We start from the raw sequence: 26938 nt of genomic DNA, 5'->3' as shown, positions 1-26938 counted from the left end.
GTAACAGCTTGTGGCGTTTGGTGAAAGAAAATCGCGAAGATTTTCCACCACGGTAAATATTGGCCAAAATCAATCTCTCCTGCTGATCTCTAGACAAAAAATTCTACAATAAGTTGCTCCGTTGCGACGTGAAATAAAAGGCAAACAAACAAACATACTTTCACATCCTACTTCCTACTAATATTATAAATGCGAAAGTTTGTAAGGATGTGTGTGTGTGTTTGTTGCTCTTTGACGCAAAAACTACTGAACCGATTGCAATTATATTCGGTACGTAGACAGCTGGACAACTGCAATGACATATAGGCAACTTTCTATCCTGATATTCCTACGGGATACGGACTTACGCGGGTGAAACCGCGGGGCGCAGCTAGTAATCCATAAATCTTTATACTAAAGGTTAACCTTGCTATATAAATTATATTCACTATGAATTAAAATTCAATATAATTTATCCCAGCTTATTACCTCAACGGATCAACAAAAGACAAATTCGTCGTGCAGATCCGGCTCAAAGGACCATTTTTAACGGAACAAATGGAGAGCAAAATGAATTCAACTGAATTTGAGAAATCGGAGAAACTTATCGTGTGGTTGGAGGAATTTTATAATGGAAAATCCGTGAAGGTTGGTGCACTTTGTATTTTATTTCTTTCACTTACGTAACTTTATATTTTGTAGTAACTGCTTTTTTGAATCGATAGTATTTCATTTCTTATTTAATATAATGATGATTTAATAACGCTTCTAAATGTAGCATTTTTAAGGAAACATTTACTTACCTATTAAATTTATATGTTTTATTGTGGTAGTCGAGCACGCTTCGGCACGAATTGGGCCAGCTCGCACCGGGGAAGTACCACACCCCCACAGAAAACCGGCGTGAAATAGTGGCATGCCACTGTGTTTCGTACGGCGAGTGGGGGAGCCGGAGGCCCGTTTCCTTTTCCTCATCCGTCCCAGTCCATTCCTTCTTTCCAGTCTTTAATCCTTTCCTTTTCTCTTACCCCATAAAAGCGGGCAGCACATTCGTAGAGGCACTACCTTTGCGAATGTTCATGGGCGGTGGTGATCGTTTACCATCAGGCGAACCACCAGCTCAGTTGCCCGCTATAACATAAAAAAAAAATAAATAAGCAAAAAATAAATAAAATGTTTGTTACTTCCTGAAAGGTGTCAGAGGAATGGTTATTACCCCTGCAAGATGACGGACTCGACTTCAACGAAGGCGAATCGCGGTCGTCCGTGCTGCGAATTTCGACCAATCACAGCGCAGGTGTCGCGCTGCGTATGAGAATAACAGCTAATGAGACCGCGCCGTTCACAATGAGCTATACAATAGATCCAATAGACGTTAACACAGGCGTCATATATGCGTGTGTGCTGCTTTGCGGCTTGTATGTTTTGATTATTTTTGAGGTGAGTTTAAACTAAGTATCATAATTTTCGTTAAAGGTACTATCATGATCATCATCATCATCATCACTAGCTCATACATGTTCCCACTACTGGGACACAGGCCTCCTATGAGGGTTCAGGCCATAATCCACCACTCTGGCCAACTGCAGGTTGGCAGATATCACATGTCGTCTAACTTTTAATTCTCGGACATGCTGGTTTTCTTACGATGTTTTCCTTTACCGTTTTAAGCAGTGGTGATGTTATCTACATGCGCGGATAAATTGAAAAATCAATTTATTTCCTGCATGCTCGCCCTGTCTCGAACCTCGACTTTTCGATTTTAAAGTCTGAGGTTCTCACCACTAAGCCACCAAAAAGTACTACATGAGCTAAAATTGTAGTTTATAATGCCTTGGAGTATCCATTGCAATTAAAAAAAACAGAAAAATGTATGATACGCTTCAAGATAAACAACTGATGTTACGAATGTGATGTGATGTAAAAAAATGACGATTATAAAGCATTCATTAGATTGTCAATTTATTCTTCAAGCAACGAAGCAATTTAATAGTGATAATATTTTGTGGAATCAAAAGATTCCGAGTAAATCGCGTATTTTTAACTTCGGGCGTAATACGTACGCATGTGTGCGTACGGCCCTGTGTACCGACAGAGTTGGCCGAGACCGCTGATTCGTTGTTTGTATAAATGCACGTGTGTGAGATTGTAGCCCATATCATCACATCATCAGCCCATATATATTCCCACTGCTGGGACACAGGCCTCCTATGAGGGTTCAGGCCATAATCCACCACGCTGGCCAAGTGCAGGTTGGCAGATGTCACATGTCGTCGAACTTTTGATTCTTGGACATGCCGGTTTCCTCACGATGTTTTCCTTCACCGTTTTAAGCAGTGGTGATGTTATCCACATGTGCAGATAAATTGAAAAATCAATATATTTCCTGCGCGCTCGCCTGTTCTCGAACCCCGACTTATCGATTTTGAAGTCCGAGGTTCTCACCACTGAGCCACCAATGCTCAAGTAGCCCATATAGTAGAGTAAATTTGAAATCTTTGCACGTTTTATGTGAAAAAAATATGACGAATGACGTCCTTTCCTTTGTTTACTATTATCGCATCGGGTTTTTTCTTTTGTTTTAATAGCTTATCTATCTTTTAACTATACCATTTGGTTACTTACGGTTATGATATGTATATAACCATACGCTGATACTGCTTCATGCCATAAAGATACCTACTTGTGGCTCATTATGGCAAGAAGAACAATACGAGATAAAATTAAAAACTGTATCAAATTGTCTACAACAGTTCTTGGGTGATATCAAACCACACAGACCGACAGCGAAGCGAAGAAAATTTAAATAGATACAAACAAAAAGTTATCAAAACCAAGTTAAAATACATCGAAAGCCATTTCGAAATGTCAATCAACAAGCAATTAATCAATTCTAATCTTTATTGCAAAGCAATAAAAGTGCTAATTAAAATTTAATTACTTTAAACATCATATCGCGTGTACCATTATCTTGTTTCCATACTGTTGACGATTACGAGAGTATAATATATAGGTTATATGACTTTTACTGTGATAAATGCAGTGTACCTACTTCCTACATCATATATTACGCATCGGAAGTCTGTAATAAGAAAAAATCTATACTAATATTATAAAGCTGAAGAGTTTTTTTGAACACACTTATCTCAGGAACTACTGGTCCGATTTGAAAAATTCTTTCAGTGTTAGATAGCCCAATTAATGAGGAAGGCTATAGGCTATATATGTACCACGGGCGAAGCCGGGGCGGACAAAAAGAAGATGCTTTAATGATAGAATCAACTAAATTGTCTCACTTGCTCTTATACAGAGTATACGCTAATGATTAATTGTATTATCACCGATCCTTGATAAGTGTACAAAGGTTGAATTTAATCGTTTCTAAGTGGGTCAGAATCGAATCTAAAGGAGTCGGTTACATACAAACATACAGGTGAACCTTTTAAAATCTTTGCATTGTTTTCGAACCAGCCTCGATGAATAGACTAGGTTAGCACGTTTAAACAAACAATTTTTTTCTACACTATAAGTATACATACTTCTTAGGCTTAACATTAACAATTTCATATTTTACAACCTTACTAGCTGTTGCCTTCAGCTTTGTTCGCGTGGTCAAAATGTTATAGTACAAACTTTCACCTGTTGTATGCACGTCGGATAGAATTTATATTTTTTTTTCTGAGCGGATGCTCACATCATATCGTGGCTATCTTCATGCCAAATTTCACACCGATCGGTCCAGTAGTTTGGGTTGTGCATTAACACCTTAAAAAAAATATAAATATTAAAAAATATGAATACTTCGTCCCCAGGTGGTCAACAGGACAATGGCGGCAGTGATCATAGCAACGACGGCTCTAGCCACCATCTCTGTGATGGGCGAGCGACCGAGTCTCCCCGAGCTCATCTCCTGGCTGGACGTGGAGACGCTACTGCTGCTGTTCAGCATGATGATATTAGTGGCAATAATGGCGGAGACGGGCATGTTTGATTTCTTAGCTGTGTTCACATTTGAGGTGTGTAGCTGAAAAGTAAATAATCATAGTTACGGTTGAATAATTATTTATTATTTTAAGAGGGAAATCGGGCAATGAATGCGCTTTTAAACGACTTACAATGAAACGGTGGTTGGTTGTTGTGTATGTTAGATCACAGTTTCGCAAATTGTGCACCGATTTAAGAAATATTTTTTCTACTTTTTTTTTATTGTCATAAATCGGTCAGTATGAATGCTATATCCGTCGGTAATGAAGCTGATGGGTCGACTGATGGTAAGCGCTTCCACCGCCCATGAACATTTGGAGAGGCGTAAGGTCGATTGCAGACATTACGCCTCCACAAATGGTTTGCCGACTTCAAATTGGAAAACGATTAAGAAAGGATTGAAGAGAGGAATAAAGGAAAGGACTAGGAAGGGTACCCACTCACCGAACAAAGCGAAACAGCATGGTACTACTTCACGCCGCTCCCCTGTGGGCGTTTGGTACTTCCCCGGTGCGAGAGCTGACCCAATTCCCGAAGCGTGTTCAATTTTTGTTAATAAATAAATCTTTGAGTTTCGTTTGGGAATTTTGTTATTAAATTGCGCTTTTTAAACAATATAATACTTATACAGAAAATAATGCGCTATTTCATAACACAATATATTTTATTTTACTCTATAAAAAAAACTCCCGAAAGTAACCTAATATTTAAGTTTTAAGTGGATTGTTAGAAATTTAATTTTTATCTAAACACATAATGCTTATATGAAGGTTGTTCTAAATTGTATAGAACCTGCTACATCTCAATTTTAACTGAACTCCTATAATTATTTAATCCAAGAATACTAGACTACGTACGTCGACCAGTGCCGTATCACTTACATAAAAACATACAGGTGAAGCTAGTAAAAGCGTGTTTAATTATTTCTACCCTCAAGTGGTGTTGGCGGAATATCAGCGTCAGGGTCCCATTGACTCTGACATTTATGCTGAGCCAAGACCCTTTTTAAGAACACAGTGCACATTTGTCTCCGTCCTGTTTTTTCCTCTGTATGTTAGTTTTTCTTTGTTTAATTGTCTTATTTTGTAATTGTTATTAATATCATATATTTAATGTGTTCTTTTAATAAACTTTTAATTAATCTATCTATCTACCTATCTAATATATTGAGTTATATCCATATTGTTTTATCATCACTTCATATTATACAATCAATTTTATTTAATCCTAGTCATTATAGATTAGATTGCCATCTGTTTATCATGAATTTATTGTCAACAATTATTATTTTCGCACAAGTAGTTTTTCACTGGTTACATCTGGATTTTAGTAATTAATTCAGTTAATAATAATGCCAAGATTTTCAATAAGCTCTTTAAAACTTGAATAGATAACATCGCATTGTAGATTTAGTACTGTCGTGAAAATTTAATGTATTATTTGATTTATATAACCATTTAAAGGAATGCTCCTTTACTGAAACTAAGACTATATTTCTCCTTAACCCAAAAGCTCGCTAACGCATAAAAAATCTCAGTCCGCGCATTTTTCGTTCTCTTTTTAGGGCTTTTTACTTCTCGTGTTAAGCTACAGATTAGTGAGTCGTTAAAACGTGTGATAGTACGTATGTCAAGGTCTTTATTATCTAGTGTTTAACTAGTCAAATATGCTACTAATGATATATTATCATATCGTCTATTTCAATATTTGCCGACTGATAGCGTTCGTAGACTGCGGAAAATTGTACGAATAGCATTTACCAAAATATATAATGAAAATGACTGTAGGTATGTCGGACTGACATTGAAATAGATACAATGTTATAAAAGTTGCATATAATGCTAATAACCATCATCTTCAGTTAGTATAAACTCAAACTCAAACATTTATTAATTCAACTTGACTTCTTATAGATGCACTTTTGAATCGTCATATTACACAGTTATAACGTTTACCGCCGGTTCGGAAGGCAGTTTCTACAGAAAAGAGCCGGCAACAAACTCTGTGGTTACTCTATTAAAATAATATAAATTTTACATTTTAATTCTACATAATATGTAACATGTACATAACAATGATGTCAATGAAGTGACCAGTGGTTCTTAAGCGACAACATTTTATATCTTCCCACTGGAAGGACATGAGTCTTCTATGAGGGTTCAGGCCAGAATCCACCACACTGATCAAGTGCGGGTTGAAAGCGGAAGCAGTGGTGTGGATAATGCGATGACAAATAAAAAATTGATTTTTATTCTTGTAAGCTCGCGGACAAGTATTTTTCTAGCATCGAACCCCGACTTCTCTATTGGAACGATGTCCTAACCCATGATCCCTCACTATACTTATAGCTATTAAAGAAGTAAAAATTATAACATTAATTTTTTTCAGGTAACAAAGGGCAAACTATGGCCTCTAATCACGGTCCTATGCGCCATAACAGCATTCTTGTCAACGTTTCTGGACAATGTGACGACGGTTCTTCTAATGACACCTGTCACAATCAGGTTGGTTTGACATATTGCGTATATTGTATGTTGATTGTTAAGTGCATTTCCCTCTATCGGGTGAAAAAAAGTGTGAAGTCCCGTGTCACCTAGTGAGGTATGGGGCAGATGATGTACATCCGTTTCACTGATCGATTTTCTTTCGGGACAAGTAGGTGATCAGCCTTCTGTGTCCTGCCAGACCGAGACATTTTTTTTTTGTGCGTCCCCACCGGGAGTCGAACCCAGGACCCCTTGGTTCTACGCTCACGCGTTTACCACTGTACCAAGGAGGCGGTCATCGGGTGAAGCCATTAACAAAGAAGAAGAGGTGTTTAGAAACTAAGAGATGCTTAAAAGTTTTTACAACTACATAATTTTAAATAACACGTGTAGTTTTTACAAAAATCTAAGCCAGCCTTCGAATAGTCAGAACTGGAGAAAATTTTAATGGAACACGTGTAGCATCTGTTTAAATAAAGAACGAATCATCATAATCGGTTCATACAGTCAAAATTTCTGAGGAAGCAGAGCAAAATATAAAAAATGCGGTCGAATTGAGAACCAGATTTTTTTGAAGACGCTTAATTAGTTTCTTATCCAAAATTGACGTTTAATCTTAAATAAATGATTTAGACAACTATAAAGACTTTCTATTTCATTCCAGGCTCTGCGAAGTTATGGACCTAGATCCAGTGCCCATTCTGATGTCTATGGTCCTGTTCAGTAATATAGGCGGCACGGCAACCCCCGTGGGGGACCCGCCAAATGTGATCATCGCTTCTAACAAGGCTGTAGTGCAGGCTGTAAGGAAAAGACAGATTATAAACTATACTAATATAATAAAGCTGAAGAGTTAGTTTGTTTCAACACGCAAATCTTAGAAACTACTGAACCGTTTGAAAAAAAAATCAGTTTTAAATAGCCCTTTTATTGAGGAAGGCTTTAGGCTATATATGTACCACGGGCGAAGCCGGGGCGGACCGCTAGTAATAAATATAGCTGAAGAAAACTAAAGAGCATACTTTAATGATAAGATAAACTAAACTGTCTCATTCAATCTTATGTAGATTATACATAAGAATTCACTTAAGAGAAATCAGTTAATCCTTGCGATAATAAGATAAATCATCGATCCTTGATAAGTATACAATGTTTAAATTTAATTTGTACTTCTAAATTGGGTCAAAATCGAGTCTAAAGATGGAGGTGTAAGAAGCGTACAATTATACAAACGAAGCTAATAAAAGCATGTAAAAAAATAGACACATGAAATGTTTAATTTTCTTCACCTGTATTATCGTTGTCGGTTTTCTTTTTCTTATCTCTTAAAAGCGAACAACTACGTAATTATTTTAAATATTTTAACTCATTATTCTGAACACTCTGTATAATACTTCTTTCAATTTCGTTTCAATTTCAGGGTATAAACTTCACAAATTTCACGCTTCACATGACGCTGGGTATATTGCTGGTGTGCATACAGACGTACTTCCAACTGCGTTTTATTTATAGAGACACTAACAAGCTCCGTTTGAATGTCCCTCGTGATATACAGGGTGAGTTATTTCTTGCTTTAATTTTTCGTTAATTAATTTACAAAAGTAAAATATTAATTATAATTCTCATTTAGAGGATTCTACGTAGCCTTTTAGGATTTATTAGATATAACCTGTGCTTAAGGACCGTCATAGCGATAACCTGATGCCGTGCTTAGAGTCATTTTTGAGTTTATTCATAATACGAAAATGCTAAAAATGAAATCCTGGGCATAATATGATTTTAGAAAAGCGTTATATTTACTTATTTCTATAACATAACAAAGATATGCATCTAATTTCACCAGTCTAGCATTGTTTTTGTATATTTACCACTAGCGGTCCGCCCCTGCTTCACCCGTGGTACATATAAAGCCTTAGCCATAATAGCCTTCCTCAATAAATGGGCTATCTAAAACTGAAAGAATCATTCAAATCGGACCAGTAGTTCCCGAGATTAGTGCGTTCAAACAAATAAACAAACTCTTCAGCTTTATAATATTAGTATAGATGACACGCACAATGCAAAATCCATCCCATATATTGAAGTGAAACTTCTTTAGAATCGTTGTGATTTCAAACCTCATGCAACGGAAAAAACGACAGGTAAGAGACACAAATACAAAAATGTGTAGAATGAAGCCGGCAAAGAATGAGATAGAAATATACATAATATTTTATATATATTCATCTCATTCTTTTGTCGATTTACTGAAGTTTCACTTCTATCGTGTGTGAATCGCACACACACCTTTTTTTTTATTTCAGATTTACGCCACCAAATTTCAATATGGCGACGCGCGATCGAATCCCTCCCGCATCTAAGCAAAGACGCGCACGTGGTCCGTGAGAGGCTGGAGCGGAAGATGGTGAAGCTGACCGCGCAGCTGGATGTCATGGTGAAGGAGAGCACCAAACGAGTGTGTCCTAAAGACACCTTCCATACCACACTGGTGCAGCTGAAGGACAAGGTGGGTTCTATTGTTGTGTGATGATAGAAAGAGAGAGAGAAGATACGTCTATATACCGTTGAACACGCATTCTTTATTCAAACCGCGAGGGGCTGGAATATGATTCCTGAGTCTGTGTTTCCCGACTAGTACAATCTGGAGGTCTTCAAGAGAAGAGTGAACGGGTACCTTCTAGGGAAGCGCGCTCCATCTTAGATCACATCTCCGCTACGACAGACAATATTAACAATTCGGAATTTCAGAATATTATCTACTATATTATTTTCACAACATAAAATAAAGATGGATTAAAATGTAAAACTATAAAAATGCACTATAAAATTGCACGATACTAAATGGCATGTCCATATATTTTAGTCGTGAATGCATTTATTTAAAAGCTTATTTATATGGTAAATATTAAGTGACAAATTCCACATTTCAGTACAAAATCCGAGACAAGATGCTGCTGCTGAAATCGACTATTGCCATCTCTTTCGTAGTCATTGTCTTCTTCCTGCATTCGTTACCGGAACTGAGTAAGTATTCAAATACATTGTATTTAGTATTAGGTAACTAGGGTCCGACGGGGCTTCAATCGTGATACGTTTTTTCTCTCCATAAGAATCATCCTAGTGCCTTAACAAAAACGCTTAACAGTATTTGCTGTATCGGTCGTAAGCAATGAAAATAATTTCCCGGTCTCGACCCCAATAACATCGATCAGTAATTGGTGTTATAAAGCACCTATCCTAAACCCAGATATAAGAATTCAATAAAATTCATGAAAACTCACAAACTCACCAAACCTTACAAAATCAAACTAAGATTAACAAAAGCTCACCAAAGCCACTAAAGCTCTCAAAATCACAATAAACTTCACAAAAACTCACCAAAGCTCTCAAAAACATAATAAACTTCACAAAAACTCACCAAAGCTCACAAAAAGTCTCACCATAATATCCAAATTGCCTCAGACCGTGTATCACTCGGCTGGACGGCACTGCTGGGCGCCATCTTGCTGCTGACGCTAGCGGACCGCGACGACCTGGAGCCGATCCTACACCGCGTCGAGTGGTCCACTCTGCTTTTCTTTGCAGCGCTCTTTGTGTTGATGGAGGTGGGTTAGGTTAGGACTACTTACTTTGGTAGGAGGTTGGGACTACTTACGATCCGTCCCGGCTGAGTCCGTGGTACATATATAGCCTATATATACTTATATAGTATATTCAACGGTGAGAGTTTTTTAAAATAAGCAAACTAGTTCCTGATATAAGTGCGTACAAATAAACAAACAAACTTCAGCTTCATTTTTAGATGATCAAAAAGCTTGTATATATCTTTTTAAGCTTGTTTGTTATGGTTAAATCCAAAAACTAATAAGTAAATAAACAATAGAGTATGAAACACAGTAGCACGCTACTGTTTCACGCCGGTCTGTGGTGGTGTGGTAGTTCTCCGGTGCGAGCTGACCCAATTCGTGCCGAATCATGCTCGACTCCCACATATAATAGCTGGCATTTGGTGGCGATCCATGTATCATTCAACATTGTGATAGTTCTTTCTTATTCACAGGCATTATCGAAACTTGGCTTGATAGAATTCATAGGCGGTCTGACCGAGTCCCTAATTCTGAAAGTGGACGAAAGCGCTAGACTCGCTGTGGCGCTAGTTTTGCTGCTGTGGGTAAGTTGATTGGAGAATTTTAATAAGAGATGTTTTTGCTTGAGGATCAGATCGATTTAAGATTTTGTTAAACTTACTAACGTTTTATAAACAGTTGTCGTTAACATTTTTCTTTGTAATGCAATAATATTAACTACAATAACTTCAAACAACCAATACATCAAATTCAATTTTGATGCACTAAACAGATAAAAAGTTCGCCTACCTTTTGTGATTTGTTTATACACGAGTATGTACCCTAAAGGAAATTTTCCAGAACCTCAATAATTCGAATATCAAGTAATTCATCCAGCTGTAGCCTCATACATCCCTTACAATACACATTTCCAGGTTTCCGGAGTGAGTTCAGCGTTCGTGGACAATATACCACTGACGACAATGATGGTGCGAGTGGTGACAGCTCTGGGCTCCAATCCTACCGTGAATCTGCCCATACAGCCCTTGATTTGGGCATTGTCTTTTGGCGCCTGTCTTGGAGGTGAGTTAAGTGATGGTGTGACGTACCTTCTCATACTGAACTGTCTCATCTATTTTTCTTCTCTCGTCTTTTGAGTTAGTTATGATACTCCGCTGAAACGGTTGAGGTTGGGCTGATTCTCATGAAATTTTGTGTGGATATCGGGTATATCCGGAATTGGCCAACATATTTTTCAGTAGAGAGTAGAGACATTTATATAGAATATAGAGCTGTATAAGGGTAAGACAGAACTGCGTTTACTGAGTCAGCTAATAATATGTAATTAGTAAAACTACAAAGACACACGCATCCTATAAATGCTTAGGACATTTTTTTATGTAATAGCGCACAACTGAGCTGGTTGTTCGTCTGATGCTAAGCGATCACCACCGCCCGTGAGCATTCGCAATGGTAACGCCTTTGCGAATGCGCTACCCGCATTTACGGGGTAAAGGAAAAGGAAAGGATCGACGACAGGAATAAAGGAACGAACCAGGAAGGGGGAGGAAGAGGAAACGCAGTTGTATGCTACTATTTCACGCCGATCTTCTGTGGGAGTGTGGTACGTTCCCCGGTGCGAGCTGGCCCAATTCGTGCTGAAGCGTGCTAGACTGCCACACTAAATCAATAATCCAGCATGCTTCCATAATTCTTCCATCAAATCATCATTAATCCATATTTAAAGCGATGATACGGGCCTTTTTACTTGCGAATTTAAACCATATTGCATCATACTAGCGGCAAAGTGTTGTTTGGTCGATGTCACAATAAGTATCTGGTCAAACTTTTACGTTGTGCGGTATATCAGATTCATCACGATGATTTTCTCTATCAATTGAAGCTGTGTATTTATGGGCACAGTGTAAATAAACTGAAAGGATCACTTGCTTTTCACGTTCATAGTAAATCCCTTGTCACGTCTCCATAATTGAGCACCCGCAATACCTTTAACTAGAGATGTGAGCATAAATTAATTTAAAATAACATGTAACTCATTTTAAGTGAACGAATTGTTCTTATGAGTAAATAAATAAAGTCATTATACCTAAATAAATAAATATAAATATAGCTTGGTGAAAAAAATCTCATCATCGATTTAGTCTTTACGAAGTTCTCTGTTACGAAGAAACTACGAAATCTTTGGTCTTAATAATAAAGGTATGTAAATTTACCTAGATTTTTGCGTCCGCAGGTAATGGAACACTAATAGGAGCTAGCGCGAACGTGGTGTGCGCAGGAGTGGCTGAACAGCACGGCTACAGGTTTACCTTTATGCAGTTCTTCAAAGTTGGTTTCCCAGTCATGATAGGGCACCTAATTGTGGCCACAGCTTACCTTCTGGTGTGTCATTGTGTGTTCACTTGGCACTAGGTTCGGAGTTTGGAATCTAGGTTGTTCTAGGTTTTAGAAATGTAGGTTTGTCCGTATCTGGTATAAATGAAGTTAAATTATATTATGTTTTAGGTATGCTTTATGGTATACAATATTATAAATTATTGATAACATCTTACGTTGGCATGGATTTGATGTTTATGTTGTCCTTTCTTGATTTATTAATTAAATTAATATATTCTTCGAATAATCGAAGAAAATTATCATTTTCATTAATGTTATAGTTTTATCTTTATGAATATTTGTATATTATTGTATACGAAGCGCTAGCCTTGATTTTTATAAAAAAAAACGTCCTTTAAACAGCTTTATGTTAACTTTAGGATAATTTAAAGAACAATTATTGTAATAAAGAAATTATAACTTAGGTTTTTAAAATACGTATATTTTATGAAATGCTTTTTTCGAATGTTATCTTTGATAATACCTATAGGAATAAAGGGGTGAAGGAAAGGAAATCCATTTTAATGGATTATTTGTTGAAAGTGGTTAATAATAATTTGAAATCCTTTTCGATAGCCCATCGATTTTGAATTAAGGCTTTTCTTGAGGCACGTTTTATATGCTATAATTATTATGAAAAACAATTTTTTCTTACCTCTACACCATATATGTAATGGATAATTTAAAACTAGTTACTTGTCGTGCATTATATTACGAGATCACAGTAAAAAAATATAAGTAACAAAGAAATAATTAAACATTAAATGGGTCATATTAATGATCACTTGTGTTTAAATAAATTGAGTTTAAATAAATTGAATTTTAAATATTGAAATATATTATACTTTATTATTATTTTTGTTTGCTTCTTTTGTGACAACCAATCTCATAATATCTTGCACGATTATACAAAAAAGTGCGTGGTATGTGTTTATATAATAAAATATTAAAAATTTACAGCAACACTGCTTCTCATATATGTTTTGTTCGACCGACCCCATTTTGTGTTGTCGGCCATCTTGGTCTGGAAATTTGACATGACATGTCATTTTGACATATTACTTGTAATGCCCTTTCATTTGATGTCCATATTGAGGGAGTTTTGACAGTTACTCAGATTCCCTCACTGACAAGATAACATCTGATATTTTTAAAGGCTCAAACGATTTTCATCACCACTCTTTTTGCGTCGAGGTCCAAATATTACCTATGTAATGTATATATAAAATAGGCATTAAAAAGTGTTTTAAGAATGACATGTAACACTTTAAAAGGTGTGAAGCCAACGAAAAAATGTTTCTTTTAAAACATATTGAAATAAAACTCACATTGCCTTTACTAAATTTATTCTAGAAAATTCTTAATGTACCTTGTGTTAACTGTGATATGTTGTAAGGTTTATTATTAAGATTCAATTGTATACGCGGGACACTTTTTTCACAGTCATTTGCAAACATTCGTGCAATGTACGAATGACATTATGTTGCGCGAGTGACTAACATTCGCACATGTATGGGACGATATTTGCAAATGTTCCAAAAACCCAAAAGGCTCTAATCACAATTTCAAAAGGAAAACGTATAACTAAGACTCCTCCGTCTATCCGTCCGTAGGTCTGTCACCAGACTGTGTCTCATGAATAGATGTTGAATTTCTGTTACTGCTATGATTTACTGTGGTAGTTGAGCAGGCTTCGGCACGAATTGGGCCAGCTCGCACCGGGGAAATACCACACCCCCACAGAACTCCGGCGTGAAATAGCATACTGCTGTGTTTCGTTCGGTGAGTGGGGGAGCCGGAGGCCCATATCCTCTTCCTTACCCTTCCCAGTCCTTTCTTTTATTCCTCTCTTCAATCCTTTTTTCATCCCTTTCCAATTTGCAGTCGGTAATCCATTTGTAGAGGCGTAAGGTCTGCAATCGACTGAACTGCTCTGACTGCCTCTCTGTCCATGGACGGTGGAAGCGCTTACCATCAGGCGACCCACCAGCTCCATTGCCGACTATGACATAAAAAAACCGGCGATAAACAGCATTCAGCACGGTCATAAATAGGATGGGTGACGAATATTTGCAATTTTTCGTTTGATAAATAAGCCTTTTTTTCAGTTACTATATGCTATTTGTGCGCAATTATTAATGTCCCATCCGACTCGGTCTTGATCGATTTATCCATCCATAAAATATGACAAATGTTCGTACATTGCGCGAATGTTTGCACGCATGTGAGTGATCCCAATTTGTATATAATTATGATAAATTGTCGACTCTAGAATCAGTATTCGTTTAGTTTAGCTTTACATTAATTTCATTATAATTATTATTAGGTCAGTTTTTATGTTTTGTACTAAATTAAATATTTTCTAAATAAAAGTCATCCCCATCCTTGGGGGAAGGTACCACTTCAGATACTAAAATGGGATCAAATGACAATAATTTCCTATCAAACTCAATATTCAATCGGTTGAAACCTCAAGAAGTTATTGAGAAGAAAATACAGTTAAATTTAGAATCTTCCTTTTAGAGAGATCGGTAAAAACATAGCTTTGTTGTGTGGCTTTACCCACGTCGTACGTGATATTATTTACCTTTAGCCTTTATCCATAAATGGACTATTTAACAATTGAAGAATTTTTCAAATCGGATCATTAGTTCCAGAGATTAGCGCGTTCAAACAAATTCTTCAGTCTTTAGCTTTCTATTAATAATTTTTAGCATAGGATAGGTACCTACATGGTTGCTTTTTTATTTACTCAATATCACTCGCGCAGTTGGCCAGTCCGTAATGCGGTTGGCCGCCATATCAAATTCAATCTTATAAGAGCCCTTTGTCACCGTCTTAGGAATCAAGTTTTAATATTGTCACTGTTCATAATTTCATATAATAATATAATTGGTTATAATTGTGTATGTGTGTATGCGTGTATGTGTATATGCGTGTATGTGTGTGAGACATTGTCATTGTAGTAGGGGAGCCCAAGAGGGGATTTTGGGATGTACTCGAGCGCGTCAGATTATTATAAGGGAAGGTACCTTACCTATTACTAAGTACCTCCAGAAAGTATGAGCAGTTGATATTGGTGGGTGCGCTCACAGGAGCCGCAGGAAATTAAAAAATATCGATAATTCTCTAAGGTTACGCTCAAATTGTCAGATTATCGAAATTTGGATTTTTTTTTTGTTGTAAATAACCCGTAATATCTTTATCTGACGCGCTCGAGTCATATTTTTTTTATATTTTACCTTTTATTCGTAGCCACGAAATTACCACATAAATCGTAAGAATAAGTTATATTTTATTTCAGTGATATGCCAGAGCATTCAAAATATCAAAATCTAACGGGCTTGAGTATTTCCACAGCCCCGTTTTCTTTTATAATAAAAAAAAAAATCAAAAACCTTTTTCCACCGCTAAAATTGAAAACACTATAGGACTTTTTTTCTTGCTATCCCATAATCTGCGAATTCCAATAGGTTTCTGAAACGCTCGAGTAAATACACATTTAGCATCTTGGGCTCCCCTACTATTGTAATATGCGAGTTCAACTGAGAATAGTAACGTCAATGATTTATATGTGTTAATTGCGTGTCAAGTGTAGGGTTCCCCTTTCAGCCCTCTTGGGTAGGTTCCCTTCCAGCCCCCTTGGGAAGTTCCCCTTCCAGCTCCCTCGGGTGGGAGGTGGCCCCTTCCAAGTCCACTTCTTCATTATCATCGTCAATCCTTACCTTATCCGTTATCCCTTAAAAGCGGGCAGCGCATTTGCAGTGGCCCTACAAATGCTCATGGGCGTTGGTGATCGCTTACCATCAGGCGACCCACCAGATCAGTTGCCCGCTATTAAATAATAAACGTCGTTTGAGAATTAATGTGATTAACTTGAAAATTTAAAAAACGGCTTATGTTATTTTTCCAAATCTTTCATAACATTGAAACATACGGCACGTCTTAACTGAGATTATTAATTCGTATAAATAAATACTTATGACATCACAAAATGGCGTAGAATCGATCCTATTCTCAGTTGAATCGCATAGTATACTTATTTGTCTATTAGAATAAGATGGTATTTAATCAAAACATGTGTATATTAAGAAATAAATTATATCAACTATATTTTCTTTTATTTAATACCTTTCCTAAGGTTGGCAATTGACAAAATTTAATAATACTACATATCCTTATGTCCCTAAGTATGCTTAAGTCTTCAATACTACCTAACGGATTTTGTGGTTTTTTTTTAAATAGATAGAGTGATTCAAGAGGAAGGTTTATATGTATAATAACATCTATTAAACTACTCTGAATTAACGCGTGCGAAGCCGCGGGCAAAAGCTAGTCTAGAACAATAAGAAAGCCCATCTATGTTTTTTTCTTTTTTTATATCAACTGAGCTGGTGGTTCGCCTGGTGGTAAGCGATCACCACCGGCCAGAGGTAGGGCTGCTACAAATGCGTTGCCCGCTTTAAATGAGATAAAGGATAGGGACAGATTTGACGACGGGAGTAAAGGAACGGAAAAGGTGAGGAAAAGAATATGGGCATCCAGCTCCCCGACCCACCGAACAAAACACAGTAGCTTGCTAGTTCTGTGATATTGTTTGCCGATCTTATGTGGGGGTGTAGTATACGGTGCGAGCTGGCATAATCGTGCCGAAGCGTGCTCGACTCTCGCACTAATTTTTATTTAAAACATTAATAGTTAAATGTGTTGGTAATCGTAAAACTCGAGAACGGCTAAACCAATTTGGCAATATTTTTTATTTTTTTGTTAAGGAACAAGGAAGGTTCTTATGGAGAGAAAAACTGTACCAATAGTGTGAACATTAAGATATGTCACTCATTAATATATATGCATTTAAATAATACAAATTTGTATATATTATGTAAATTCGCATTATCATATTGACGTCTTTTACAATCAAATTTTAAGCAATGAAGCCACAGATTAAACATTAATGTTGGTTTTATATTTTATCTGTGGCGACAACTGTCATATTTGACATTTGCCATTGCATTTTGCTTTTGATATATTTAATGGTCTGTTTATTCGCGCAGTCGCTTATCAAGCGTTGTGAGATGCGTAGGCGCATTTAAATATAATTGTATTTCATCGTTTGACAGGTAAATAATAAAATTTTTATCAATTATTTATATATATAGTGATGACTGTGACTGTGACAATTTATTGAATTTAAATTGTAATTACAATATATTAATAATAACTTAGTATGTTATGCGTTTATTAATAGATTTTCGCACATCGAGGTTGTTTCATTGGCATTTTAGCATTATGTTTAAAAACTAGAAATTCCACCAGACTATGCCTGTCGTTTGGAAAAATAAAAAGAATTGTAATTTCTTGATATTTTTCATCAAATATTTTACATCTTATATAGGTATGTATTCAACATTGCAAAATAGTCTCTCATACATGATAAATAACAGCCGAATAGGTCGAGCAGTTTTGCAGTAACACGCTCATTGAGGTATTATTTATATATTTTTTTAACTGTAATAAAATATCGCAGTTCTCGAGGTCATTTTTGTTTCTATGCCGATTGCATATTTTACATACTTTGTCAATCTCATTATATAAACTACTTAAGAGAAGTGTTTCTATTAAAAAATTTGTTTAATAACAGCGAAAACACTATTTTAGATATTTATATAATCCGTAATAATTATTTTTATTTATCATTTATATTTTTAAATAACTGTATCTGTAGATTTCAAAGAAATTCTTTTAAATTTTAAAGAAGCCTAAAGTTCTGCCTTAACAAACTCAAAAATATTTTATATTTAATTATTCGAAGTTGGCTGAAAGTGCAAGAATCACCATAAAATATATACGGAAATTTAACATAGTATTGTGATTGTATCGTATTTACGAAGCGTCATCTATTTTTTGCTGAATCGGTAAAATCATAAAACTATGTAGTCTATTCTCTACACCACAGATAATATAATACTATACTAACTATACCATATAGTATTTTCTTGTGTTTGATTTTACGCGAGTATTATACATTTAGAAATTAAAAACCTTTTAGCGGATTTTAAAACGCGATTTATTCATTATATTATTAACCGGACGTTTCGGATACTTTACAGCGAGCGTGGTCACGGGGAGACTGAGGTCTCAGTCTAATGCATAAATCGCGTTTAAAATCCGTTAAAAAGTTTTTAATTTCTAGATATACTAATGATATAAAACTAGAGAGATCGTATGTTTAAACGCGATCTAATCTCAGGAACTACTGAACTGATTTTTGAAATACTTTCCGTTGGATATGTAGGTACACTGAAATTTGTCCGTGGTCCCTGAGCTCTGCAGACAATAATATGTAGTATGTACCACGGGCGAAGCCAGGGCGGACCGCTAGTTAATAAATATATGTGTTATTTACAAGAATGAATTGTATTGATTGATTCATTATAATTACTGGCGTTTAATCGTAATTATTATTATGATTGGAGGATAGGAGTAATAAATTCATTTTATTACGGAAATTTATTAATAACTGAGACTTTATGAATTAATATGCCGTTTTAAATAACGTTCTTACGAACGAAGGAGGTTCTTAATTCGACTGCATTTTTTTGGTTAGGTTATCCTATAACTCCTTAGTTGCTCAACCGATTGGCGTGATCCTTTTCGCGTTTGGTAGGCAATTGTTGTCATTTATTATTATATTTTATATATTTTGCAATCTGCAATGAACCTTCCACCCTCAGGGATGTCTGTATCAATTTTTGAGAAAAATAATTATTCGTCTACAATTTTCGAGAAGATGTTTAAATACGTCAAGTGCGTGTCGGACTCGCGATGTAAATAAGCTGAGGGGCTACAAAAATAAGGTCACCCATCCAATTTATGACCGTGCCAACCGTTGCTTAACCTCGATATTGGTGTTATTACAGCGACAACAAAAATGTATAATTAAAATTACAATCGTCTAAATATCGCGGCTCTTATTTGGACGATTCTCTCGGAGACTATTCGATCGGTCACCAGGACCACCAATCTGGTGACCGATGGATGCCTACTAATTGTGAGAACTGGACCAAACTTCGGACCCCACGGTAGGCACCAGTTCTCAAATTACCAGAATCCTCAAAACGTGGTTTACCCAAGAATTCAGTCGATATGATAACCCCCTTCTTTAAAAGTCGGTTGAAAATTACCATAAATTTCAAATAAACTTCATACAATTAAGTATTTTATAAAGTTACGCACCGTGACCATGGTCATGATATGAGCCAACAATGCCTAGCCTTCAAGGTGCTAGATATATTAAACACTAAACATTTGTCTTATTTATTACCCGACTGCGACAGAAGTACGGTAACGTTTTCCTGTCAAACCGTTTGACAGATTTTGACATATGAGGTGTCATTGCATGGACTATGTAAATAAATACAAAATACAAAATGGCGCCCGCAATTTAAAAAGGCGGGAGAATTGTGGTTATTCCAGCAATATGGATATCAAATGAAAGATCGTAAAAACATCATTACAATAAAACTCAAAAGACAGCAGTCTATTTTGTTTCGAGAATAATATTTTTATATATATCACAATTGCAATGGTGGCTCAGTGGTGAGAACCTCGGACTTCAAAATCGATAAGTCGGGGTTCGAGACCGGTAACCGTGCAGGAAATAAATTGATTTTTCAATTTATCTGCAAATGTGGATAACATCACCACTGCTTAAAACGGTGAAGGAAACCGGCATGTCCAAGAATCAAAAAGGTCGACGACATGCGACATCTGGCAACCCGCACTTGGCCAGCGTGGTGGATTATGGCCTGAACCCTGATAGGAGGCCTGTGTCCCAGTAGTGGAAACATGTATGGGCTGATGATGATGATGATGATGATGATGATGATGATGATGATATCACAATTGAATAAAAAATTCCAGACAGTTTAACCCCGTTCTTTTCTTGAAGTCGACTAGACAACTAGACGAATCTAACTAGAGAGCTAGTTGAGGATGTATCCTCATCGTAATAATGTTCATTTTCTCTTAGCACAGCAAATAGGTTCTTTAAAATATATCCACATTTAGAGCTAAGATAAAATACAGCATTTTGATAAGACAGTCAAATCTTTATGACATAAAAGTAATAAGATATTTAAGATAATGCGTTTGTGTGAGGGTTTTCATTGGAGCCATTACACGAATGTCGTTATGTGGATGTTTTATTGTGACCACATCGAGTTGTGAGGAAGTATTAACGCTTTTATTAACTTTAGCTTCTTAGTTTCTGTTGTATGTTCGTATGTCGACTCCTTTAGACTCGATTTTGAGCCACTTTAAATGGACAGATTTATTTTACACTTATCAAGGATCAGTGACAATACAATAATTTCCTGAGTTTATTTTATCATCCTGATTAAGATCGCCGGGATTACATAATTTTCTTACGTATATACCATGTACATGAGTGAGATAATTTTGCTGATTCTATCAATAGTGTGGACTTTTCAGCGTTTACCCGATTGCAAGAAAAAAAAACAGAATGTTCGCAATTAGACTACTTTTTTGGGTCTCCGCAGAATTTTCTACTTGGTTAAACCGATTTTGATTATCCTTTTGTTTTTATGAAAGCTGGTTCCTGTGTGGTTGAGTTTAAATTTGGTCTAGTAATGACAATTTGAAGTTGGCTTTTGCCCGCGGCTTGGCACGTTAAATTCGGAGTTATTTAATAGATGTACATACATATAAACCTTTCTTTTGCATCACTATATCTGTTCCCCATCAAATTTTAATATGTAATAATTTATTATTATTATTATACTATGTAGTAATAGTAATTTCAAAATACTATCATTCAATTAGCCTTATAGCGCTATTTGCATGCAGTATTTATACTAGAACTAGAGTACTAGTAGGTAACGACTCCATCTTCACCATCATCATCATCATCATCATCACCTTCATGCATAATCGTGACCACAACCATCATAAATCATCATTTCCATTATGTCACACACATCTTTTCGAAATGTCTGCAAGTAATAACATGTGTTTGTTGTATATACTACGATACGATCTAGGTAATAGACACCACCTGTAAACCTAGGTCACACTATGAACATGATAGTTTTAACGACTGTATATTTATTGTATGTTACTCGAAAGCTTCCTAGTCTCTCAACCGATTAAAAATAATCTATAATAATCTCTATGTGTTCTTAATGTGTACAAAAAGATGGAAGTTGATCACACATTAGCTACAAATTGGCATACATAAATATATATATTTTTTTGTGATTGGATAATTTATTTGAGTCAGGGACGTCGGTGATCTGTTTTTTGAATAAAACAGTTATTAGCTCATGTCTGTTTTATTATTATATAATACTGAAGTGGTACCTCTGTCTCTGATTTGAGTTGATGATCGAAGATTGTTTACTTTGTGCGAAGTGTCTAGGCCTGCACCACTCTGGTAAGTGTGGGCAGATGACATATATCGTCCACCTCACCTCACCATGTTACCTTTCAGAGGAGCATTGACGTGTAATGCATATCCACACATATATAATAAAGATTTGTATTTTGTATGTAACGAATTCAAAAACTATATTAAAAATACAGTTCAGAGAGCCTACTATAACAATAATAAATATAACATGGAAGATGACAATCCATAATATTATCGCTTAAGAATCACAGGACATTTCTTTGGAATCATTGTTATGTACATGTTACATATTATTTAAAATTGCAATATAAAATTGATGTTATTAGAAGAGATGAAGAAGAGCAACTACAGAGTTTCTTGCCGGCTCTTCTCTGTAGAAACTGCTTTCTGAAACGGTGGTAAATGATAAAACTATGCTATGTTTGAGTTTGAATGAACTTAAAAACTACTGTTTTCATTTTAAACATTCTTTTGCCGTTTCAAAGCTATATATTTACCGCGTTTTTATCTTGGTTCAAGCGATGCCAGAGCAACCACTCATGTACAGATAAATTGAATCATAATATGTTCTATTTAAGATTATACCGATGGAAGAGCTATGGCGGCGTTTCAGAAAACCCCGTGAGATTGACAAAAGTACATACTCATTGGTATCGTGCGGTGAGCTGACACAAGACACGCTACAAGTGTGGAATGGCTTGCCCGAAGAAATTAAGAAGGATCCGTCTCTAGAACAGATCAGACAGAAGTATGAGGAACTCGGTAGGTAGATGTTAATTGCAATGGTGAAATTTTGGGTATGATATATGCCGTACTAGCTGCGCCCCGCGGTTTCACCCGCGTAAGTCCGTATCCCGTAGGAATATCGGGATAAAAAGTTGCCTATATGTTATTCCAGTTGTTCAGCTGTCTACGTACTAAATTTCATTGCAATCGGCTCAGTGGTTTTTGCTTGAAAGAGCGACAAACACAAACACATCCTTACAAACTTTCGCATTTATAATATTAAGTAGGATAGGATAGAATAAATAGGATATGTATTAAAAAAAAAAAGATTTTTCATTAATTTACCAAAATAAGATTCAATTTATAAGCTATTTTTTATTTGGAATCACTATTTTTGGTGTGATTGTATGTAACCTGGGGATAAATAAATGAATTCGGTTATATCGCAACTTCACACTAATATATAAATGTGAAAGTTTATTTGTTTGAAGGTTTGTCCGTCAATGACGCTATAACTACTGAACGGATTTTAATGAAATTTTGTATACAGACAAGGTGTGAGCTGACTTAAGTGATAGGATTTTTATCCCGGTTAAATGCTCCCTTGGGATAAAACAGGGACCTCGATATCCGGTGGAGCCCGGACGAACGTCTAGTATTATAAAATGAGGTTGTATTGGATCGGTATTTAAAATAAAATAAAGGCTTATAAATAGGTTTTTCGTTAAATTAAATACTTAACTAGATATAGTTATAAACAATCTATGTAATAGTCGAGCACACTTCGGCACGAATTGGGCCAGCTCCCACATAGGAAGTACCACACCCCCACAGTAGATCGGCATGAAGTAGCATACTGCTGTGTTTCGTTCGGTGAGTGGGGGAGCCATATCCTCTTCTGTACCCTTCCCAGTCTTTTCCTTAATTCCTCTCTTCAATATTTTTCTAATCCCTTTCCAATTTGCAGTCGGCAATCCATTTGAAGAGACCTAAGGTGCAATCAACCATACACCTCTCCAAATGTCCATGGGCGGTGGTAGCACTTACCACCAGGCGACCCACCAGCTCCATTGCCAACTGTAAAATTTAAAAAGAAAAACAATGTCATAGGGCCTGTTCGAAATTGGTGTTGTCCCCGCAAGCAAAGCCGAGGGCGGTGAGCTAGTTGCAGAATATGCGAATCCACTTAACTAAACATTACGCCTATACCAACTTCATTGACACCTTCAAATATGGAGCTATTTCAATTACCTATATAAATATAATAATTTTGCGTATGTTCGTCAAATCCGTTGACTATTTCTGTAGTGTTCATATTTATAATTATTATCCGACCCAACAAACTTGGGTAATTGCCATGACGTCTTAAAGCAGTACTGATTCCATTGTGTGAAAAAAACAGCTATATGGACCGTCTAGCGCCATCTCTTTCGCTTTCTTTGTAGATAATGTCATTCAAAAAATATAACTACTTACTATTTACTAGCTGCACGCCCCGGCTTCGCTCGGGTAGTCATTTATGCTTCTGGAATTATAGAAAGAAACTATCTTATCTTTTAAGTTGGTTCAAACTACACACGGAGTGCAAATTTTATCAAAATCGGCCATGTAATATACATATGGCGATTAATTTTTATGTGTTTAGATTATTAAGATTGATGGTTTAAATGTTGTTTTAACAAATATCTATATATATCAAACTCAAAGGTGGCTGACTGACTGACTGACATAGTGATCTATCAATGCACAGACCCAATAACTGGACGGATCGAGCTAAAATTTGGCATGCAGATAGATGTATTGACAGAGGCATCCGCTAAGAAAGGATTTTGATAAATTCTGCCCCAAGAGCATAAATAGGGGATGAAAGTTTGTACCATGAAAATTTATTAGGACCGCGCGGGCGAAGCTGCGGGCAACAGCTTGTTAGCGTATAAACACTAAACTAACAAACTATCAATAAACCAATTCCAGGTAATGGTGACATATTAACAAATCAAGAAATCGAGAAAACCGCTAAATTCACCATCAACTCCGATCCCATATTGGACGTTAGCAAAGAGCCCGCACAGGAAGAGTTCCACCACGAAGACCATGAGAACGAGTAAGAGTTTAATGTCTTGTCTTTTCTTCTCCTATTTTCTTTTTCTTGGTTGGTCGTTTGAATTTCTGGGCGTAGTTACGTAACTACTTCTTTGGGAGATTTTGTTTTCCTTTAGGTTTTAAGTTAGTTTAAGGAAAGGCTGTGGGGAAGTGGGGAAGCTAGGGGCCTGTACCTTTCTCCTCGCTTTTCCCAATACATTCCTTTATCAATATCAATCCTTTCCTTATCCCTTAAAAGCGGGACGCATTTACAAAAGCTCTAAATCGGCAAATGGTCGGTGGTAATCGCTTAGTGAACAATCAGCTCGATTTCATTTCAGAATTCTTTTATTTCAGTGTCTATATATCTCCAGAAGACAGAAGGAAGCAAGCACAGGTACTATGCTTCTTATTTCTATTTATTACTTCATTAGCTATATATAACTATTTTATTTTATTAGCAACTTGTGTGTGTATGTCTGTGTCAAAATAAATGTTTTTCTTTCTTTCTTCTTTCTAAATATGGTCCACGAAGGAATATTTTTTTTTTTTACTTTTTAAAGCGCTTATAACCAGCTGTTTCACATCTATTTTGACCCACTTTAAACGGACAGATTTCATTCAAACTTTGTACACTTATCAACGATCGAGGGCAATATGATAATTTCATGAATTCATTTTATTATCCTTATTATGATTGCTGACGTTTCCTTACAAATATTTTCAGAAAAACAGGACGAAACACTATATAAAAATGTCCTTACTGCTCGGCTGTTGGGTTTTCTTCACCGCTGTGTTTTTAACGCACGATGAAAAGCACGAGAAATTCCTAACAACCGCCGTTATACCTGGCGAAATTAATAGTAAGCCATTTATTTATATTTTAATGTGATAGCACAGGAGCTGGTGGTTCGCCTGATGGTAAGAGGCACCGCCCATGAACAGAGGCATATGCCCGTGCAAATGGATTGCTGGATAAGGGATAGGATAGGATTGATGAAAGGAATACAGAAAAGGACTGGGAAGGGTTAGGAAAGGACGCGGGTCATCGGCTCCCCCAGTCGAAAGACAGTGGCGTACGACTATTTGACGCCGATTCCCCGATGCGAACTGGTACAATTCGTACCGAAGCGTGCTTGGCTGGCACACTCAATACGAATCTATTAATGTATTTTAATTTTTAGCTTAATACCAATGTTAAATATAAAAAAGGTGAGTGTGCGACTCACACACGATATAAGTGAAACTTCAGTAAATCGACAAAAGAATGAGATGAATATATATAAAATAGTATGTATATTTCTGTCTCATTCCTTGCCGGCTTCATTCTACACATTTTTGTATTTGTGTCTCTTGCCTGTCGTTTTTTCCGTTGCATCAGGTTTGAAATCACAACGATTCTAAAAAAGTTTCACTTCAAATAGAAAAATGCATCATGAGGCGGGATTCGAATCCGCATCTTTTACCCTACGACGTAGTGACAACGCCTAGTGTTGACACTAATTAATGAAGAATGTTCCGATTTTGATATTGTTTATTTTTAAACGCTCTTATATTATATTTCGTTACAGATTATACAATCAATATGACAAACACAGATGCCGTATTAATTAAATTGACAGGTCCGTTTGCATCGGAGCAAGCGGAAATAAAAATGAATTCTACTGTCTATGATAAGGCTGACAAGTTAATAGCGTGGCTTGAAAATGAGCATAAAGTAAGGAATTTTTAAATTATCGCTATCGCTTCGCTTGGTTTGTGCGTCTTTAACGTTATTAGCCGCTCTTTCTGGTTCCGAGATAAAAACAAAATAAAAAATAGCCACAAATAGGCTTCTATTGTAAATCTGTTCAGTAGGTCCAGAGATTACCCCTTACAAGGTGATAAACATACGAATCCATGAACTTTTTTCATTATAATATTAGTATAGATAAGTAATGATTAAGTATTTTTATTACAAGAAATATTAATTGCAAAAAAAAAAATCAGAAGTGCTAATAATATGAAATTCTTTGAAAATCTCTTTCTGATTATTTTGTTTCCATATATTACTAGCTTACCGCCCGTGGCTTGGCCTGTCTATATTCAAAGGAAATGATAAATAGTCCTGGCGTTCTACTCGCATAGTTCCCATCTGATTTCCGGTATAAAATCTATCCTATATCGTTTCTCAGGTCTCAAACTTAGTCCGTACCAATTTTCATTCATATCAGTGCAGTTATTTAGGCGTGAAGAAGAGATAAACATATATTAGCATTGGTTATTTCACAATAAATACCATTTCAGAT

The 26938-nt window shown here is 36.2% G+C and overlaps 2 protein-coding genes across 3 annotated transcripts in view; both read left to right on the top strand.

Annotated features, from left to right (window-relative positions):
* The window catches only part of LOC119838220 (P protein-like), a 37087-nt gene extending 23944 nt beyond the window's left edge, over positions 1 to 13143 (top strand). Inside the window, exons 6-17 of one of the 2 annotated variants that reach the window (XM_038364071.1) lie at positions 461 to 627; positions 1174 to 1419; positions 3792 to 3995; positions 6352 to 6467; positions 7114 to 7252; positions 7870 to 8005; positions 8753 to 8955; positions 9380 to 9473; positions 9912 to 10054; positions 10510 to 10620; positions 10951 to 11098; positions 12270 to 13143. In XM_038364071.1, the coding sequence (XP_038219999.1) occupies positions 461 to 627; positions 1174 to 1419; positions 3792 to 3995; positions 6352 to 6467; positions 7114 to 7252; positions 7870 to 8005; positions 8753 to 8955; positions 9380 to 9473; positions 9912 to 10054; positions 10510 to 10620; positions 10951 to 11098; positions 12270 to 12448 (1886 nt within the window). In that variant the 3' untranslated portion in view covers positions 12449 to 13143. The remainder of the gene's footprint in view (positions 1 to 460; positions 628 to 1173; positions 1420 to 3791; positions 3996 to 6351; positions 6468 to 7113; positions 7253 to 7869; positions 8006 to 8752; positions 8956 to 9379; positions 9474 to 9911; positions 10055 to 10509; positions 10621 to 10950; positions 11099 to 12269) is intronic. The other variant, XM_038364072.1, reaches the window with a different exon arrangement.
* A 4300-nt stretch (positions 13144 to 17443) lies between these two features.
* LOC119838070 lies at positions 17444 to 26382 on the top strand. The gene is made up of 6 exons (XM_038363879.1): positions 17444 to 17532; positions 22421 to 22604; positions 24543 to 24672; positions 25008 to 25047; positions 25378 to 25513; positions 26222 to 26382. The coding sequence occupies exons 2-6, from the start codon at positions 22430 to 22432 to the stop codon at positions 26380 to 26382; spliced, it is 642 nt and encodes a 213-aa protein (XP_038219807.1). The 5' UTR covers positions 17444 to 17532; positions 22421 to 22429.
* Positions 26383 to 26938: the final 556 nt, after the last annotated feature.

The sequence above is a fragment of the Zerene cesonia genome, unplaced genomic scaffold (assembly GCF_012273895.1).
Source record: "Zerene cesonia ecotype Mississippi unplaced genomic scaffold, Zerene_cesonia_1.1 Zces_u001, whole genome shotgun sequence".
Classification (NCBI taxonomy): Eukaryota; Metazoa; Arthropoda; class Insecta; order Lepidoptera; family Pieridae; genus Zerene; species Zerene cesonia.
This window is presented reverse-complemented; position numbering and strand designations above follow the sequence as displayed.

Excerpts from the sequence above, each read along its gene's own strand:
- LOC119838070 (XM_038363879.1), top strand. The coding sequence starts at position 22,430 with ATGGAAGAGCTATGGCGGCGTTTCAGAAAACCCCGTGAGATTGACAAA. Across the intron at positions 22,605-24,542 it reads ACAGAAGTATGAGGAACTCG|GTAATGGTGACATATTAACA; the intron begins GTAGGTAGATGT and ends AACCAATTCCAG. Across the intron at positions 25,514-26,221 it reads TATACCTGGCGAAATTAATA|ATTATACAATCAATATGACA; the intron begins GTAAGCCATTTA and ends ATTTCGTTACAG.